At 59.4% G+C, this 17112-nt stretch overlaps 1 protein-coding gene across 3 annotated transcripts in view; it reads left to right on the forward strand.

The window, feature by feature from the left end:
• Positions 1-17112, forward strand: part of AGO2 (argonaute RISC catalytic component 2) — a 105568-nt gene that overhangs the window by 64511 nt on the left and 23945 nt on the right. For all 3 annotated transcript variants that reach the window (XR_014308794.1, XM_082720694.1, XM_082720695.1), the window contains exons 4-13: positions 5757-5938; positions 7988-8124; positions 8807-8941; positions 9681-9768; positions 10448-10595; positions 11188-11307; positions 11435-11557; positions 14087-14220; positions 15596-15780; positions 16806-16965. Coding sequence is in view for 2 of the 3 variants with exons in the window: in XM_082720694.1 (XP_082576820.1) it covers positions 5757-5938; positions 7988-8124; positions 8807-8941; positions 9681-9768; positions 10448-10595; positions 11188-11307; positions 11435-11557; positions 14087-14220; positions 15596-15780; positions 16806-16965 (1412 nt within the window). In the remaining variant the exon portion in view is untranslated. The remainder of the gene's footprint in view (positions 1-5756; positions 5939-7987; positions 8125-8806; positions 8942-9680; positions 9769-10447; positions 10596-11187; positions 11308-11434; positions 11558-14086; positions 14221-15595; positions 15781-16805; positions 16966-17112) is intronic.

The following is a 17112-nucleotide window of genomic DNA, read 5'->3' on the forward strand; positions in this document are numbered from 1 at the left end:
CACTGACATCTGAATTCGAGGGCGTCCTGGGACCCTTTGCCTGTCCGTGGAGTTGGGATTGTGCCTTGTGAAGAAACCTGCTGGTGCGTTTGGAATGTATTGATTGTGAAGTTTTTAATTTGCACATTTGTTTTTGTTTAAAGTTGTATAAGAAAAAAAGCAGAAGGAGTTTATTCACAGTTTATCTGTACACATTTATAATTAGACACTAGGCGGGGCATAGGAACATTTCTCCTTCAGAAGAGGTGGGGGAGCCCTACAGCGTTCGGATTTAAAACTTGTCGCTGCAGAGGTGGACCAGGCTCTGGGTTGAATTGGGCCTCGCGTTGCCCTGTCCCAGGGGTGGGACCTGGGCTGAGACATCTTAAAACCCTGAGTGCTGTGTCTATGAAAGAGAGCTGTTTCCCGGGGTTCCTGTGAGGACTCAGCGAGCCCTGCTGGGAGCAGGATCTCCCCTAGTGATGAGCTGCTTGTGGCCCTGATGCCCAACCAGGGGGAATGGGAGTCTGCATTTCTAAAAAGCAGCCTTGTGTGATGCCCTTATGGCTGGTCCCGGATCGAACTTTGAGCCGTCAGGGTGTCAAGTCACAAGGACGACACACCCAGCAGAGACGGGTGGTGTGGTTGGCCGTCTGAGAGGTCGGGGTGCGTCCTCCACGCTCTCTCCTGTGGGTTCAGCCATCAGCAGGGAGACCCCGCCCAGGCCACTGCTGCGTGTCATTTTTCAGTTTCTGTCCAACCGCTGGGATACCTGGACGTCAGTCTCTTCTGTGGGAGAGTGCATACAACCTGGCCCTTTCCCTGCTCCATGAACTCACTCTTGTAGCAAATCGTCTCTTGTTGTTTCTTTTACTCTTTTTTTTTTTGTAAAGTGTTTTTCTTTGTGCAGTGAGCACTTCTGTAGTCAGAGATAACCCTTTACTGCGCCTTCGCCTGTGTCTGTGGGCGGCCAGAAAGGGCTGCGGGGGCCCCGTCCAGGTCTGCGCACAAGGCGTGGCCCGTGGCCCTTACTCACAGGCGGCGGTGCCTGTAATGCAGCCTTCCCCGGGCTCAGTCGCCCACGCTCCGTAACTCCAGCCCTTTGGGGGGCTGGTGCCACGGCCAGACCAGCTCCTCACAAGTGAGAAGCCGAGACTGAGGAAGTTGTCAGAGTTGATTCATTTTGGGGTTAACTCCCAGGCCCACTTTGCAGTTAACAGCGTGATTTGCAAGATCAGAATCTGTGTTGTTTGTTCCCATCACTGGTTCTGGCCTTGGGCCCCTCTCCGGGTCTTCAGCTTCTGGTGGCTCCCGTCGCCCTCTGCTTATTCAGAGAAAGCGGGAGTGTCTGCTTCCTAGAAGGCAGTGACACGCCAGGCCAGGGGCACAGTTCCCTGCAGGGAAGGGAGGACACACGTGCGCAGGACGCATGGCTTGTGCTCCCGCCTGCTCCGCGTTGGGCCCCACATCCGGCCGGGGCGGTGAGCCCAAGCCCGCTCACCTGAGCAGGTGCTGGGGCTTCTGCGCTGGCTCCGAGGCTCAGTAGGGTTGAAGGCGGAGCCCATGGAGGCGGGGAACCACCTGCAGGTCCCTTCCTTGGGCCGCGTCCAGGTGAAGGGTCAGCCCTTCTGCTCTTTGGAGCTGTTGTGCTTCTCAGGGCTGGGGGTCCCTCCTGTCAAGCCATGGTGCCTGTCCCCGCACCGAGAAACCAGCTGGCCTGGGTCAGAGGTGCTGAGCAGGTGCAGGTAACAGCTGGCAGAGTAGCCCCTTGCTGTCCCTGTGGTCCCCCTGGGGAGGGTAACCGAGTCCCCACACCCCTCAAAGATGAATGAGGAAGGACTGCGATTTTGTCCAAAGTGATTGGGAGGGACAAGTGGCTTTCTGAGGAGACTGGCCACCGGTGGTCACAGAGGGCCTTCCATATCAGCTCCCTGCACACAGCTCACCCACAGTGGGACCTGCATGGCCCACGGGGTGGCTGCGCAGGCTCCGTGGGAGGTGGCCAGCCCCAGGGCTCTGCCTGGGCTGCCTCTTTCCCGGAACAGGTGTCAGTGAGCTCACGGGGCCCGGCCTCACGACAGCCGCGCTGTGGACGAGAGCACGCTTGTTTCCTCCATCCAGTTTTTCTCTGTTGCTTCCTGTGGGGCGTGGGGCCAGCAGGGACTCTGCCCACGGCCGCTCGGACTCTGTTGGCCCAGCGACTTGGAGAGTGTGGCTTTGGTCTATCTGGAGAGGTTGAGTTTGACAGCAGGCTCCCCCTTCTCCAGGCCAGGGTGCAGCCGGGGAGCCCGATGGAGCCACCTGCCCCAGTCAGGCCCTGGAAGGTCCCAGAGCCAGGAGCCCCTGCGTCCCCCACCTCCAGCCAGTGGCCTTGGACTGCTGTGTCGTTGGGTCCGAAAACTGCGGCTTGTTCAGAAATCGAAGTATCCTGGTGTGTGGACGGACTCTGCCCCCTGGCAGCCCAGACCGACAGAGGACGTCCTCAGCCTTGTATCACAGCTGGAGGCCAATGCTGCCCTGTCCTGTGAAGCCATCTCTGTCCCGAAGCTGTCACATAGGCCTGCTGGCCAGCCTCTTGAGGCACCGAGCCTAGCAGAGACTTGTGGGGCCTGGACCTCGTTCTACCTCATGTGGGGCCAAGAGGAGGCCAGGCTGGAACCCACTGAAACATGGTGGAAGTGTCTTTTGCTGAAGGAACATCCGGCTGCCTACCCCGCCCCCGTTGGCTCATGGAGGCGTCTCCCCAGCTTTATGGAGGTGTAGTCGGCAGATGAAACTGCTTGTATTTAAAGTCTGGGATGATGTGATATGTCTGTACGTTGTGGAATGATCACCACAATTAAGTTATAATTAACATGTTCATCACCTCATGTAATTACTGCTTTTTAACTTTTTTTCACATTTTCTTAATTGACGTGGCAAAATGGTATGGCGGTGCCTTTCTTGCAAAGAAAAGTTGGGTTTGTTTATCTGAAGGCCTCATTACTTCCTAAATACCTCGTTTGTGCTTGAGGCCAGACTCTCCTCTCCTTAAGGACAGGCTCTCCCACCGCCTGAGCCCCGGCGCGGCTCTTCCCGTGGTGGCTGTCGGTCGCAGTCCTGCAGGACCGGAGCGGAGGGGCGCTGGGCAGGCTCAGGCTGACATTTGCGGCTGCAGCGTGGTGGACACGCCCGTGACCGTGTTTCAGGTGTACGACAAAGCACTTGGACAGCTGCGTGCGTTACGAAATGCTCCCCATGACGATTGTGGTCGCCGCACGGCGTCCTGAACGGGACTGACCGCACTCCTGGGGCTGTGCCGGGCACCCCCGGGACAGACTTCGCTGCCCGGACGCGTGCACCCCTCCTCCCCTCGTTCGTTAGCCCGGCCCCCCACCCCTTCCCTCTCAGGACCACTGGTTTGTTCTCGGGATTTACAAAAGTCTTCCTGTTTTTCTGTTCGTTTTGTTTTTTAAATTTCAGATCTAAATAAAATCATGTGGTGTTTGTCTGTTTCACTTGGCATGATGTGCTCTGGGGCCCGCCCGCGGTGTCACAGACGGCAAGCCGCCCTGCTCCGTGACGACCGAGCACTGTCGGTCACACGCAGCCCGCGCCCTGCGACCCCGTCGGCCGGTGCCCGTGCTGCCGTCCCGCGTGGCTGTTGGAGAGAACGCTGTGGCCCGTGCAGGGACACGCGTGTTTCTTCCGGTTCGTGTTTCCGTTTTCCCGGGCGCGTCTCCCGTAGTGGCGTTGCCGGGTCGCATCACGCGGGAACTCCCGCCGTCCACTCTTTGAGGACCCTCCGTGCTGTGTCCCGCGGCGGCTGCGTTCCTGCCAGCGGTGGCCAGCATGGCCCGTTTCTCCGCATCCTCACCAACACTTCCTATTTGTACCGTTTGGATTCTGGCCATTGGGACAGGCATGAGGTGACAGCTCATCGGGGTCCTAGTCTTCGGTTTTAGCAGCCGTGTGTGCAGCCATAACCTCTGTCATTTCCTTCTGGAAGGGGCCCTGCCACACTGTCCTTCTGTGGCCTGGAGCAGCCACTCGCTGCTCTGTCCTGAGGTTCCTGGGCCCGCAGACGTCTCTTCTCTCTCTCGGCTGTCCCCGCGCTGGGCTGTGGGCCACGGCTGGGGAGTGGCTGCCGGCGTGGCGGCACTCCGCGCGCTGCTAGGCAGGTGTCCTCCGGGACACGTGCATGCAGGTGACTTCAGTGCACGGGATCGGCTTGCGACTCTCGGCTCTAGTGACTCTGACTGTTGTGAGTGCGTGAGGGGAGGCGCTCCTGGGGAGTGGGGAGTGGCCTGCGGCCTGTTGTGGGGGGAGGCTGGGGAGGAGCCTGGTCCGGCCCCCGCAGGGGTAGGGCATTGCAGGCGGGCGGTAGGGTGGACCCTCTTCCTTCCGGGACTTGCAGGCTTGGGGGGCCCGGGGAGGCGCACCTGTGTCGTGCTTCCCCTTGAGGTGACAGGCCCCGGTAGCATGGGGAGCGGGTTGGACCTTCAGTTTGAGCCTCTGTATTTTTATGGATAAGAAGTGGTGAATCACGTCTCCTCTACTGGGATCTTTGGATGTTTAAGGATAAAGTAGATAGAATCCGTGACCTGTCAAATTAGACGTGCCATAAATACTAGTTTCAGGATTCAGAATGTTTGATCCCTAGGTGGGGTCTGTGTTGGCCGTATGTTGGGGACGTACTCCGATGACCGGCCAGTGAGCTGCGGGAGCGTGAGTGATGGGGCAGAGATGGGTCCGGGCGCTCGAGGAGCCAGGCAGGGGTGGGGTGAGGGGTGGGGTGAGGGGGAGTGAGGGGCGCTTCACAGCCGGGTGGAGGCTGTCTGCTTCAGGGAGTGGGTCATTGGGGCAGGCTCCCAACCTCTGTCAGGACGCCAGTTGCTGGCCACACGTGACCGTGTCAGTGTGGATTCAGGAAAAGTTAACAAGCTGGAAACTCAGTCCCTCGGCCACACTGTCCACGTTTCAAGTGCTCAGTGGCCGCATCGGGGCAGTGGCTGGCGTCCTGGGAGGCACCAGAAGAGACTGTTTCCGCTACCACAGCAGAGTCTTCGGACAGAGCTGGGGGAGACCGTTGAGCACTGTTGTGGCGAGCGTTCTGAGGCTTGGCAGAGCGTTTTAATTTCTTCTCAGGGGATTCTGATGGGTCTCGTAGTTGAAGCTTTTTTTCTCTGCGTGTTTTGTTCCTGGAGGTGCCGGTGCCCTTGGGATCAGCTGGTCTCGTAGAAGAGCTCCCGGGAACGTCGGCGGGAAAGAGCCTGGCGCGGGTCCCCGCCACCCGCATTCCCTGTTCAGAGACCGATGTTCCCACATTTCCCTGTGACCCTGTTTGGTTAAAGGAAAGCGGAGGCTTCGCCGTAGGCGGGCGCAGACCCATCTGGAGTCACGGGTGTTAGCGTTGGGCCGTTGGCTTTACCACACCTCTGTTCCGAGAAGGCGTTTGGTTCCTGATCTCTTCACTGCGAACTGAGCTAGTGGACTCTTAAGGGACCCAGAAAATGGGAACCCCCAGACCCACGGCAGCACCTTCAGTTCCACCAGGAAGCAACTCTCCGACCCCCGCCCGGTCTGGGGTGCCCCACACTGGCGGTGCCGCCTCAGGGCATGCCTCTCGCTGTCTCGCTCTGGGCTGCCTCTGTGTGCGGGGCCAGGCTGCGGTCCCCGGCCCCGCATCAGTCACAGCGCCTGTGTGAGCCTGGTGGGGTACAGGACGGGCTGAATTCCCCAGCCCAGCCATGTTCCAGAAGCTGCGTGAGTAACGCGTGCTCTGCCCGTCCCGGCAGGTGGAGCTGGAGGTCACGCTGCCCGGAGAAGGGAAGGACCGCATCTTCAAGGTGTCCATCAAGTGGGTGTCCTGCGTGAGCCTACAGGCGTTACACGATGCACTTTCGGGGCGGCTGCCCAGCGTCCCCTTTGAGACGATCCAGGCCCTGGATGTGGTCATGAGGCATTTGCCGTCCATGAGGTGAGGACCAAGGAAGCAGAGCATCTGCCTCCGGCCCGGAGCATGACCTGGAGGGGGCGAGGTCCTGTGCAGGGATGACTGGGATTTGGGAGTCGGGGTGGTGGTAGTTCCGGGTTTCTGTGATGAAGATCATTGTGCTACTAACATGAAACACTTTTAATATAAAAATCACCAGGGGCCCTTCGCCAGCTCAGTCAGTAGAGCATGTGACTCTACTGTGAGTTCGAGCCCCACGTTGGGCAGAGATTACTTTGAGGGGAAAAAAAAGAAATCACCAGAATGCTCAACCCGGTACAAAAAATTGGCCTGCCTGTCCGTCCTGTGCTCACTTGTGCTCCTTCCCTTGCCGATACCGTGAGCGCGGTGTGTCCGTGGCGCCCACGCGTAGGACTGGGACTAGTAGGCTGATCCCAGTGCCCCACCTGGCAGTGTGCCCACCGCGCGGAGGCAGGGACCGTGGGCGACACGGTGCTTCGGACTGCTGGCTTATTCCACGGGGCGGCTCTTCTCCCACAGACGGCTGCACTTGGACTTCCCGGGACAGAGGGTGCATGGACGCTTGGAGGGCTCGTGCTCAACCCCGTGGCAAGGCTGCACTAGTCCCCGTGTCACAGCCTCAAGGGAGCCAGGCCACTTGGCCACGCGCAGACCTTGGGGTTCTGACCTGGGACCACCTGCTCTTTCCTTGTGTGGGGCACCTGCCAGGGCTTTGGGAACCGTTTGAATGAACCAATGACCAGAGACATAAGTCCATGCTGACCTCAGAGCGACAAGGCTCGAAGATTTGAGGGGGGGTGGAGCTCCCTTTGTTCTTTTGTAGTGAGAGAAGGTGCTCTGGGATGCCTTGTTGGATTTTAAAGGGACCCCGGGGTTCTCAGTCTCCAGACTTGGGTGGGGGTGACCAGATAGCTGGCGGGTGTCCCTTGTGCAGGGACCTTCCCCCGGCCTCCAGGATATAATCTCTTTCTGCTCGGAGCATCTGTCGGCAGGAAGGCAGGTGGGTGGGGATAAAATAAATCTGGAAAAGGCAGTTCAAAGTGTTGAATGCGTTTTTCAAACAAGTGGCAGAAATCACTGTGATTTTTGTTTTCTGAGTTTTGAATTAATTACCATGTTACTTTTAGAATCAGGAGGAACGTCTCCGTTCATTTTGGAGAAATAATAGAAAAAGTGGCAGGAATAACGTGTAAGGAAGAGAAAGGACCGTCTCCACAGTCTGGTGGATAGTGCAGCCCGGGGTGGATAACACGAGCCCCAAAAGACACATCTTCCTTTTGGATCCTCTGTAAGGCGCGTCCCGGGGTCCAGGCATCACTGGCGCTGCCGCACTAAGGCGTCTGCCTCACGCACTGGGCCTCCTGCTCTCTGTGCCCTGGGGGCAGCGGGGCCCTGGAAGGCCTGCAGGCCCACATGTCCACCTCGCCGTCCCGCCTGGGAGGCCGCACCCCTCACCCCCCCCCCCACACACACATTGAGCCCCTGCCCTGCAGAGAGGCCGCATGGAGCGGCCACTAGATACTGGCCACAGCGGCCACTAGATGCTGGGTGCCATGTCCCGACACGGTCCTAGACAGGGCAGCCGGGCTCCCTGGGCCCGGGGCTGCTTCGGTCCGGCCGCCTCGGGTGGACGCTCTTTCCAGCTGTCCCTGCAGTGCACTGCCCGAGAAAGACGTGAGGTGCTGTGTGCAGAGAAGCCCTAGTCGATGAGCAGGGGAGGCTCAGAAGCACGAGCCAGAGCCGGGAACACACCGTGCGCCCCGGGGCCTGCGCGGCCAGAGCCCGTGCCTGGGGTCCGATGCCACGGGGGGAGGAGCGGGAGACCCACTCGAGGGAGGAAACCGCCGAGGCCCTGGGTCTCCGAGGCCGTGCCTCCAGCAGTGTTCCTCAGGGTCCGCCACGGACACCTGCCACACGCTGCTCGGGGACCTGGTTCGGTTCGGAGGAAACTGGCAGAACTCTGGGTACCTGTGCGCGGGCCTGCTGGCTGTCACGATGAGCGGACTCGGTGTCCGCCTGTCCTGTCTGACCCCACGAGGGCTCTTGTTTCAGGTACACCCCTGTGGGCCGCTCCTTCTTCACGGCGTCCGAGGGCTGCTCCAACCCCCTTGGCGGGGGCCGGGAAGTGTGGTTTGGCTTCCATCAGTCCGTCCGACCTTCTCTTTGGAAAATGATGTTAAATATTGATGGTAAGCAAAGCCCCTGTCTTTGTCGTCAGGGGACGGGGTTGGAGCGTTGCCGAGGGGCTGAGATCCGGGGAAACGCCTGTGTGGCCATTTCCAAACGTGGCCTCCATCCGAGCCGCAGATGCCGTGTCACACCGGCCTTCCTCTCCTGCTTGTGAGACGTGAACCTCAGAGCCGCCTGCAGGGCCCCCTCCAGAGACTGGCGCTCTGGATGCCGAGACGGGCCAGCGTCCCTGACCCGTTCCCAGATCCTGCTGCCCATGTCCAGCGGGCAGGGCTTCCCCGCGCCAGGCCCGCCCTCTGTCTCACCTTCTCGTGTTGCTGCCTGGTTGGCTGGGGCCAGCCTGCTCTGGTGCCTCCCGGCTGGTCTCCTCCGGGTTCGGGGTGCGCTGCCCTCTCGGGAGTCTCGGAGTTGCATCATGTCAGGAACGGGAAACCTCAGAGGGTCCCCGGTTATGGCTCTTGGGGTCTGGCGGAGTTTCATCTTAAGGCTTCTGAGTCTCAGAGGGCAGCTTTATCTTTGGGTCCCGAGCCGAAGGAGTATGGGGCGGCCCCTGCTCGTGCTGTCCCAACCACAAGGCCCGGAGGTGCACCCCGGGGATGGCGGGGAGCAGAGGCCAGGCGGCTGGCCTGCTGGGGACACACCTCACCTCACCCCTTGCTTTTCTTTTGTTCCCAACGACAGTCTCAGCAACTGCGTTTTATAAGGCACAGCCGGTAATCGAGTTTGTTTGTGAAGTTTTGGATTTTAAAAGTATTGAAGAACAACAGAAACCTCTGACAGATTCCCAAAGGGTCAAGTTTACCAAAGAAATCAAAGGTGGGTCCCTGTCTCGCACGTGTGGCCCCGACTCTCCCCCCTCGCTGCCCTTCCTGAGCTCCTGCTGGGGAGGAGGTGGCGAGCACAGTCAGCCGTCCGATGAATTCCCACAGAGATGAGCCAAGCCATGTCACAGCTCGGCAACAGTGATGTTCTGAGAAAATGGCTCTCCACGGAGGCGAGTCGGTGACTGGTGGCCGGCATGTCCCTGGACTCCCGGACCAGAGAGCCTATAGCGCACGCTTCTGTGCCTTGTTGTCCTCCGGCCTCACACCCCCAGCAGCATCTGTCCCCACCCGCCAGCTCACCGCTCAGGGAGACATGGCCCGGGTGTGGTGGCCCGGCTCAGGCCCCTCTGGCTGGCTGGCACCTGTCACCCACTCTCCTCCACACCTGTCCTCAGAGGGCTTTCAAAAGGCTGTCAGAAGTACCCGTTGCTAAAAATAATCCTGGAGAAAGCACAAAGTCTCTCTGAGCCAACGTAGTGACTTTTATCTTTAAGAATAGTGGCGAGCCGCTGGCCTTGGCATTTCTGGGGCAGAAGGTGGCCCTGGGGGTGCGATGGGCCCCGCACAGGGGTCCTCCCCTTGGGGCCAGTGTAGCCAAGCAGCTGCCCCAGAGCACCCTCCCCTCCTTGGGTCTGTGGGCGTAGCTCCCAGGACAGCTGGTGCTTGGAGGGGGTGGTGCTCCGGGCTGGGGTGGGTCTTGACCCTGAGGCCCCGCTGCTCTGTGTCCCCAGGTCTAAAGGTGGAGATAACGCACTGTGGGCAGATGAAGAGGAAGTACCGTGTCTGCAACGTGACCCGCCGGCCCGCCAGCCACCAAACGTAAATGGCCTTCCCTTCCCCACAGATCAGCTCTCATGGTCGCTCCGGTGTGCACACTCCAGAGCAAGGGCCCTTCTGGAAAGGCTCATTTCATTCTAGTTCAGAATTTTGGAACTGCATGTTCGGCCCAGTGGAGCTGGGCAGCACCTGAGGAAACCCAAGTCACGCAGTTGCTCTGCACGGGGCGGGACGGGGTGGCGGCTCCCTGTGGGTTTTCCCTCCAGAGCTCTGCAGGCGAGAGAGGGTCGTTTGGTTTGTTTTCTAATCCTCGGTGCTGGGCAGGAGCAGGGATCGGTGGGTGCCCCCCACCCCGGCCTGGCCAGTGCTGGGCCGTCTGTCTCGTGCCGTGAGCTCTGGTCGGAAGTTGGCTGGGGCGTGCGCAGGCCATTCGGGGGCCTCGTCTGTCCTCGGTGCCTCACGCGTACCGGAGAGCTCTGTGATCTGTGATTCTCACATGCTGTAGGTGTGGAAGTATTTTTTATTTCCCAACTCCAGAGATAATATGAAAGTTTAAGAACTTCACGTCTAAAGGGCGTGATTGGTCTTGACCCCTGGGAGGTGCTCGGGACGTGCGCCCGCCCCCCAAGCCTTCATCCCCCTTCTTCAGCCCTCGGCAGGCAGACTGGGGGAGCCGCCTCCCGCGGGGTCCGCTGCCTGAGCCCCTTCCTGGCTTCCCTAGGTTCCCGCTGCAGCAGGAGAGCGGGCAGACGGTGGAGTGCACGGTGGCTCAGTACTTCAAGGACAGGCACAAGCTGGTCCTGCGTTACCCGCACCTTCCATGTTTACAAGTCGGACAGGAGCAGAAACACACCTACCTTCCCCTCGAGGCAAGTCCCATCTCCTGTCCACCTGCCCTGGGGCCGGCCTCCAGCCAGGGACGCCCTTGCGCCTGCCTCCCCGTGAATGACACGGTGAGGACATTCCCGCGGGGTTCCTGGGCCGATAGAGGACGCGCCCGTTGTGCCCAGCAGGCCCCTTGCCTTTCTTCACTTGGAAAAGTCCTGGCCCGGGGGAAGACTAAATGCTAAAACTGACCCAAATTTTAACTCTTGCTGTTAGTGTCTTAAGTTCTCTGGACTCGTCCAATTACCCCGGTGTCCATTCGGTCTTCCTGGGCCTCGGTGCAGAAGCCCAGCTTCCTCCCCATCAGCGCGCAGCCTCCTGCTCTCACGTCACGAGGTTCCCAGCGCACGGTGGGGCGGCCAGGCTCCCCCAGGAGGCTCCCTGCTGCTGACCGCGGGCCCCCGCGCAGCCCCTGGTCCTGGAGGATTGCCGGGTCAGCCGCCGCGGGGTCTGCTTGGCGCCATGTGTGGCTAAGAGATGGACGTGTTCCAGGCCGAGCCAGGGTGCCACGCTCAGCCGCAGACCCCAGCCCGTCCCCAGCACCGGGCCAGCGCCGTGTCTGTCCCTTCTTCGTAGGTCTGTAACATAGTGGCGGGACAGAGATGTATCAAAAAACTGACCGACAATCAGACCTCAACCATGATCAGAGCAACTGCCCGGTCAGCACCGGATCGTCAGGAAGAGATCAGCAAGCTGGTGAGAGTCGGGCTGCTGCGGCCGGCCTGGGGATGGGGACACCACGGGGACTGTGTGATGTGGTGCGGGGGAGGGGAGCCCCTGATGTTTGGGATAGAGACAGCTTACTTCTTTTTTCCTTTTCAAGATGCGAAGTGCAAGTTTTAATACAGATCCGTATGTTCGTGAGTTTGGAATCATGGTCAAGGACGAGATGACAGACGTGACCGGACGGGTCCTCCAGCCGCCCTCGATCCTCTACGGGGGAAGGGTACGTGGAGGGCGGGGCTGGGACACGTGTGTGGGTGTGCGCAGGGTCTGCCGGTGGGGGTGGAGCAGCAGCTTTGGACCCCCATGGGGCAGCGCTGTTGGCAGAGGTGTAGACCGGGCGGGGGTCAGGAGTTCTTGCTGCACTCGTCCAAGCCGGCACTTGTTATGGGGCCTCAGGAAGACTGAGCTGCTCTGCCCTTTCTGAAGATTTTCAGAATTACCCTTTGTCTTTTCAAAAGGTGACTTTTATTATCCCATTAAAATCTGGAAAGCATTGTTCTTGGACACTCAGCACTGACGAATTATTTTCTAGAAACTTCTACTTTTTCTTGGGTGGGTTTTTTTATTTGTTTTGTTTTGTTTTGTTTTTTGACTGGTGTTGGAGGTATTTGGTGACAAACAGTTGTTAGTCATTCAGGTTTTTGTTTTTGCCCGTGTGATGCCCGGCCTCGTCAGCACATCGTAACGCAATTCTGTCTGTTGAGCCCCACGGAGCTCGTGGGAAGGGTTCGTGCATTCCGTCGGGCCAGGCCTCCAGATGCGGAGCGCAGCTCTACGGGGTGGACGGCGGGGCCCGGGGCCTTGGCCTCACTCACCTGCGAGCTGTGACCCTGCCTGTCACCCTAGTCCTCGGGACCTGTAGCAAGGCCTGGTTTTGTTTGTGGAGCTTTTCCGTTATTATAAAACACAAGTTCTGCTTTTTAGAATGTTCCAACGTTCAAAAGGTAAAACAGTTAAAGGGAGGTGGCACTTGGCCTGCTCAGCGGGAAGAGCTTGTGGTTTTGATCCCAGGGTCATGGCTTTGACTCCCACATTAGTGTGGAGCCTGCCTACCGAGCAGCGCAGCAGAACAAGGCATTACAGGAAGAAGACGGTCTCCCCAGGTCTCTCGGGCTCTCCCAGGAAGCCACTGTGTTCGCTCTGTCCTTCGTGAGCTGCCCAGGGACGATCCGCATGTGTTTTCATCCCTTTCAGTGCAAACAATAACATTAAGTAAGCTTCTTTTTACTTGAAACTTTCTCGTAGAGCCCACAGAGGTCTTGGAGATGGTTCCGTGTCTCTGACGCGTGGCTTGTTTGGGCTTAGGATGTTTTCTGTGTGGGGGTCCCTGTCCTCTGAGGACGGCCTCTGAGCAAGGCTTCCTGGCTTTCTCAGCTCCCTTGTGCATCTGCTGCGTGCAGATGCGGACGCTGTGCAGACACGACCCCTTTGAGCCCTTCTTAAAGCCCTCAGAGGGGTCTGCCCGGTCAGTGGAGAGGTGGCTAGGAATAGAGGTTTTCAATGGCCCATGGGTGGTCAACCCAAATTGCAAATCCAGTGTTTTTGTTTTTGTTTTTTTTCACGGCCCCTGCTTCTGTCTGACTTTTTGACTATTAGTAAATGCAGGAGTAGTTTGGAAAACAAAGTAGCTCTTGTAAACTAATCTTGCAAAACTGTTAGAATTGTAGGATTGAAAGTTTATCCTGCTTCTAAATGAGCACATTTTTCCAGATCTCTGAAACATTTCAGTGGGAACACACATTCTTCTTCACCTACCCTACTCGTCCATTGTCAGAGCGAAACGTTAAAAGACCCCCAGGGAACATTTAGCGATGTCTGGAGGCTGGTCTCCAGTGACAACCACCGCTGACGTCCTACAGCACACAGGACTGTCCACACGTCAGCAGGGCTGAGGCTGACACTCGTGTGTGTCACGAGGGCCTGTGTCTGCTGAAGCCATGTGTGCTCACACGTGTGCATGTGGAGTCTGGAGTACCAGACCCGTGGCAGGCCGTCTCTTACAGAAGGCTCTCTCTAGTGCAGTGGGGACATAGTTATAAAAATACAGGAAAGAAAAGAGGTCCCTCTGATGGCAGTGCCGAGGCCTGGTCCTTTCTGGGTGACAGAGGACAAGCTCCAGTGGGTACGTCCCTCGCTCTGTCTCTACAAGTCGGAGTAGCTGCCATTCCTTACACCGGGTAGGCATGGCCCGAGGAGTGGAGGGTCCTCCCCAGCCCACCTGCTCCTGCGCCTGGACTTCCTTCCCTCCTTGGCTGCTGGCGTGGCGGCGGGGGGAGGGAGCGGGAGCACGTTCTGCACCCGGAAGCCCTCCCGCGGCATCCCGCGTCTCTTCCATTCCTCGGGGCTGCCCGGGAACTTTGTGGGATTCTGGGCCTCTCTGCTCCCTGCGGCCTGTCCACCCCTCCCTTCTTCAGTCCGTCCGTCTTCCGTCCGCCCTTCCCGCCCCCTCTGCTCACCCAGCCCCCCTCCCCCCTCCTCCGTCTGCCCCGTTCGTCCTCCCTCCATCCTTCCAGCCCCAACTCCCGCCCAGCTCTCCGTCCGTCCGTCCGTCCGTCCGTCCCGCAGACATTCTGGCCCACGTGCTCTGCGGGGCAGGTCAGAGACGGGAGACCACACAGAGGCTCCGTCCTCAGCTTCGGGAGCACCGGCGGACCAGGGGCCCGGCGGACCATCAGGAAAGTAACACAGTCCAAGGTCAGAGGGGTGTGTGCCCCCTTTCTCCTCACTCTAAACTTCTTGTCATTTGCAGAATAAAGCGATCGCCACCCCTGTCCAGGGCGTGTGGGACATGCGGAACAAGCAGTTTCACACGGGCATTGAGATCAAGGTGTGGGCCATTGCGTGCTTCGCCCCCCAGCGCCAGTGCACAGAAGTCCACCTGAAGTAAGGCCGCTGGAGGGGCGGGCGCACCTGGCCTGGGCGGGGCCGCTGGGGGCCTGGGGCCGGGGCCGCGGGGGGCCGGGCAGCAGGCCTGGTGGTGATGGCCGGGTTTGGTCCTCAGCCTTTCCCTGGCAGAGGACACTTGCCCAGGACGTGGGAGCCATCTCAAGGCTGCTGTTCCTTCTCAGACTTAATTGGTGGAGGGAGTGTGAAGAAGTAGCACAGATTATGTAAGAAACAAAGCAGTAAATGAATAAACTTGAAAATTAGATGCAAAAGAGAAAATTACATTCAGTGAAGTCAAGTTACTCAGGAAAATAAACCATAAAAACAAAAAACTTGGAAAAAAAAATTGTCCCTACTTGGTCCAGACGTTGGACCCTTTGAAAGTAGCACCATGAACGTGAAGCTTCGCCACTCACACTTTGGTGCCAAACAGACCTAATGGCGGAAAGAAAGCGTGAGCTTCCCGCCTGTCTCGGTGGGAGCGGGAAGGAACCCCACGCCCGAGGCGCGCACGTAGCAGCTGCGCATCCTAGCAGAGGCCGGCCCGGACAGTCCCGAGCACGGAGTCCGGGGCCCAGAAGCTGGCTGTCCTGCATGTGGCCGGCGGAGCGCGCCGGAAGCACAGAGCAGACTAAGAAACAAGTCAGTTGAGTGTCAACCCAGGCGCCTCTCCGCCGCGTTCTGGCCTCCGCTCCTCTGTGCTTGATGGCCCGGTGTGAACGCCCCTGCGGTGTACGTGAGCGCACGGCTAAGTGCACTGAAGTCCAGGAGGCCAAACCCTGGCCCCCCTGGGCCGAGCATCCATGCCACACTGTAGAAGGCGATGTTATTTTTATTCCAAAGTTTAAAATAGAAGCTGTTGATGAGTCTGAGCCCCTCCCCTCACCGTGACTTCTCCAGGCCCGCTGGCGCCAGCTGCTGGTGTCCCTCTCGCTGTGGTCGGTTCCATTCCTTCCCACGGCAGTGTCCTCCAAGTCCAAGTTGTACACCCAGGATCAATGGGGGCATTCCAGGGGGACGGGGCGTTCACAGTTGTCCTCTCCATGGCGGTGTCTGGTGTTCCAGAGCCCTGGGTTCTTGTACCAGCACCCGGACGCCGGTCAGGCCTGCTGCTTGGGTGGCCCCTGCTGGGAAAGGACAGCACTGTCCCACACCTGCGAGTGGCTCGCGGGAACTGCTGTGTGTGCACACACCTTCTCCTTGAGTTGATGCGTTGTCCTGGTTTCATCCAGATCTTAAACTTGGACGCGGACGTCAACAGACGGGGTTTGGGGTTGGGCCGTTGAAGCCGGGCCCTTCCTTGGGGCCTCTGGCTGGTGTGGAGCCTTGGGCACTTGCCGTGCATTCGCATCGACTGGCCCTTCTCCTTCAGGTCCTTCACGGAGCAGCTCAGAAAGATCTCGAGGGATGCCGGAATGCCCATCCAGGGCCAGCCATGCTTCTGCAAATATGCCCAGGGGGCAGATAGCGTGGAGCCCATGTTCAGGCATCTGAAGAACACGTACGCTGGCCTGCAGCTGGTGGTGGTCATCCTGCCGGGCAAGACCCCCGTGTACGGTAGGCCCCCCTGCTCTCGTGGTCCCTGTGGCCCCTGCCTTCATGACCCTGGGGGGGCTGGGCGTGGCCTGAGCCTGGGTGTGCCACACCGGGGAGTGCTCGTGCATGGCCCATCGCTCCCACATCCGCGCCAAGGCCACCCTCCCTGGAGGCCGGCACCTGCAGTTAGCTTGTCATACCCAGTTGGTGCCCGCACAGGGATCGCAGGGACCACCGTCTCCATGCCCGCCTCAGAGCTCGCTGGAAGTGGCGGGAACAGCGGTCGTGGGTCCATTTAGCTAATACTTAGCAAGCGCCTGCGGTGATGTCCCAGGCCTGGCAGGTTCAGGGTCCCAGCCCCCCTCCAGGAGGCCCCAGGGCAGTGGGGGTGCAGACAGGTGACTCCAGGACAGGCGGTGCGGCTGGGGACCATGAAGCTCAGGTAGTGTCCCCAGCCAGGTCCCCAACTAGATGGGGACAGAATCAGATATGCAAAACCCACACATCTCCTCTCTGAGCACCATCTCCAAAGAGTGAGGAGGATACCACCGGTGTTTCCATCCGAAGTGCCATGTTCCACAGGGTGCACAGGAGCAGCTGACAGTGGTTTCATGAAGAATGCAGAAACGGGGCGGGGGAGGCTCAATAGCTCTTTCCAGTCGGGTGTGTGTGTGCTATGGAGGTCGAGGATGCCAGTGTCTTTATTTTAATGACTCAGGATTTGCTTATAACCCTGAGCACCGTGATGGAAGGCAGCAGTCCTAGCCAGGAGTGCTGTGTCCCCCGGGCCGGCCTGGCTCTGCCCATATGGCCCTGCAAGTCCTTGAAAGGCTCCTCAGTCCTGCCGGAGCCCAGACTCGAGCTCCGGGGCCTGACTTCCCCCTGCCTGCCAGTCACCCCTTCCAGCAGCGTAGCCACGCACGGGGCTGCCGTGGCTGTGCTTCCATGCGGACGGCCGCAGTCTCGGGGTGGGGGGGCCGTCAGGGTGAGCAGAGGAAGAGGGGCCAGTGAGAGCTGCCAACATGTGCCTCTTCCGTGCTCCGCAGCCGAGGTCAAGCGCGTGGGAGACACGGTGCTGGGGATGGCCACGCAGTGCGTGCAGATGAAGAACGTGCAGAGGACCACGCCCCAGACCTTGTCCAACCTCTGCTTGAAGATCAATGTCAAATTGGGGGGCGTGAACAACATCCTCCTGCCCCAGGGGAGGTAAGGCCGGCTTTGCCACGTGCGGCGGTGGGCAGCACAGTTCCCGGAGGGGCGGGGTGTGGCACACGGGTGGGCCCCTTCAGATCCCTGGCACCAAGCACCGTCTTGGACAGTCCCAGCAGACATGGGCAGTGCCGCCCCGAGTCT

The sequence above is a fragment of the Mustela nivalis genome (assembly GCF_964662115.1).
Source record: "Mustela nivalis genome assembly, chromosome: 2".
Taxonomy (NCBI): Eukaryota; Metazoa; Chordata; class Mammalia; order Carnivora; family Mustelidae; genus Mustela; species Mustela nivalis.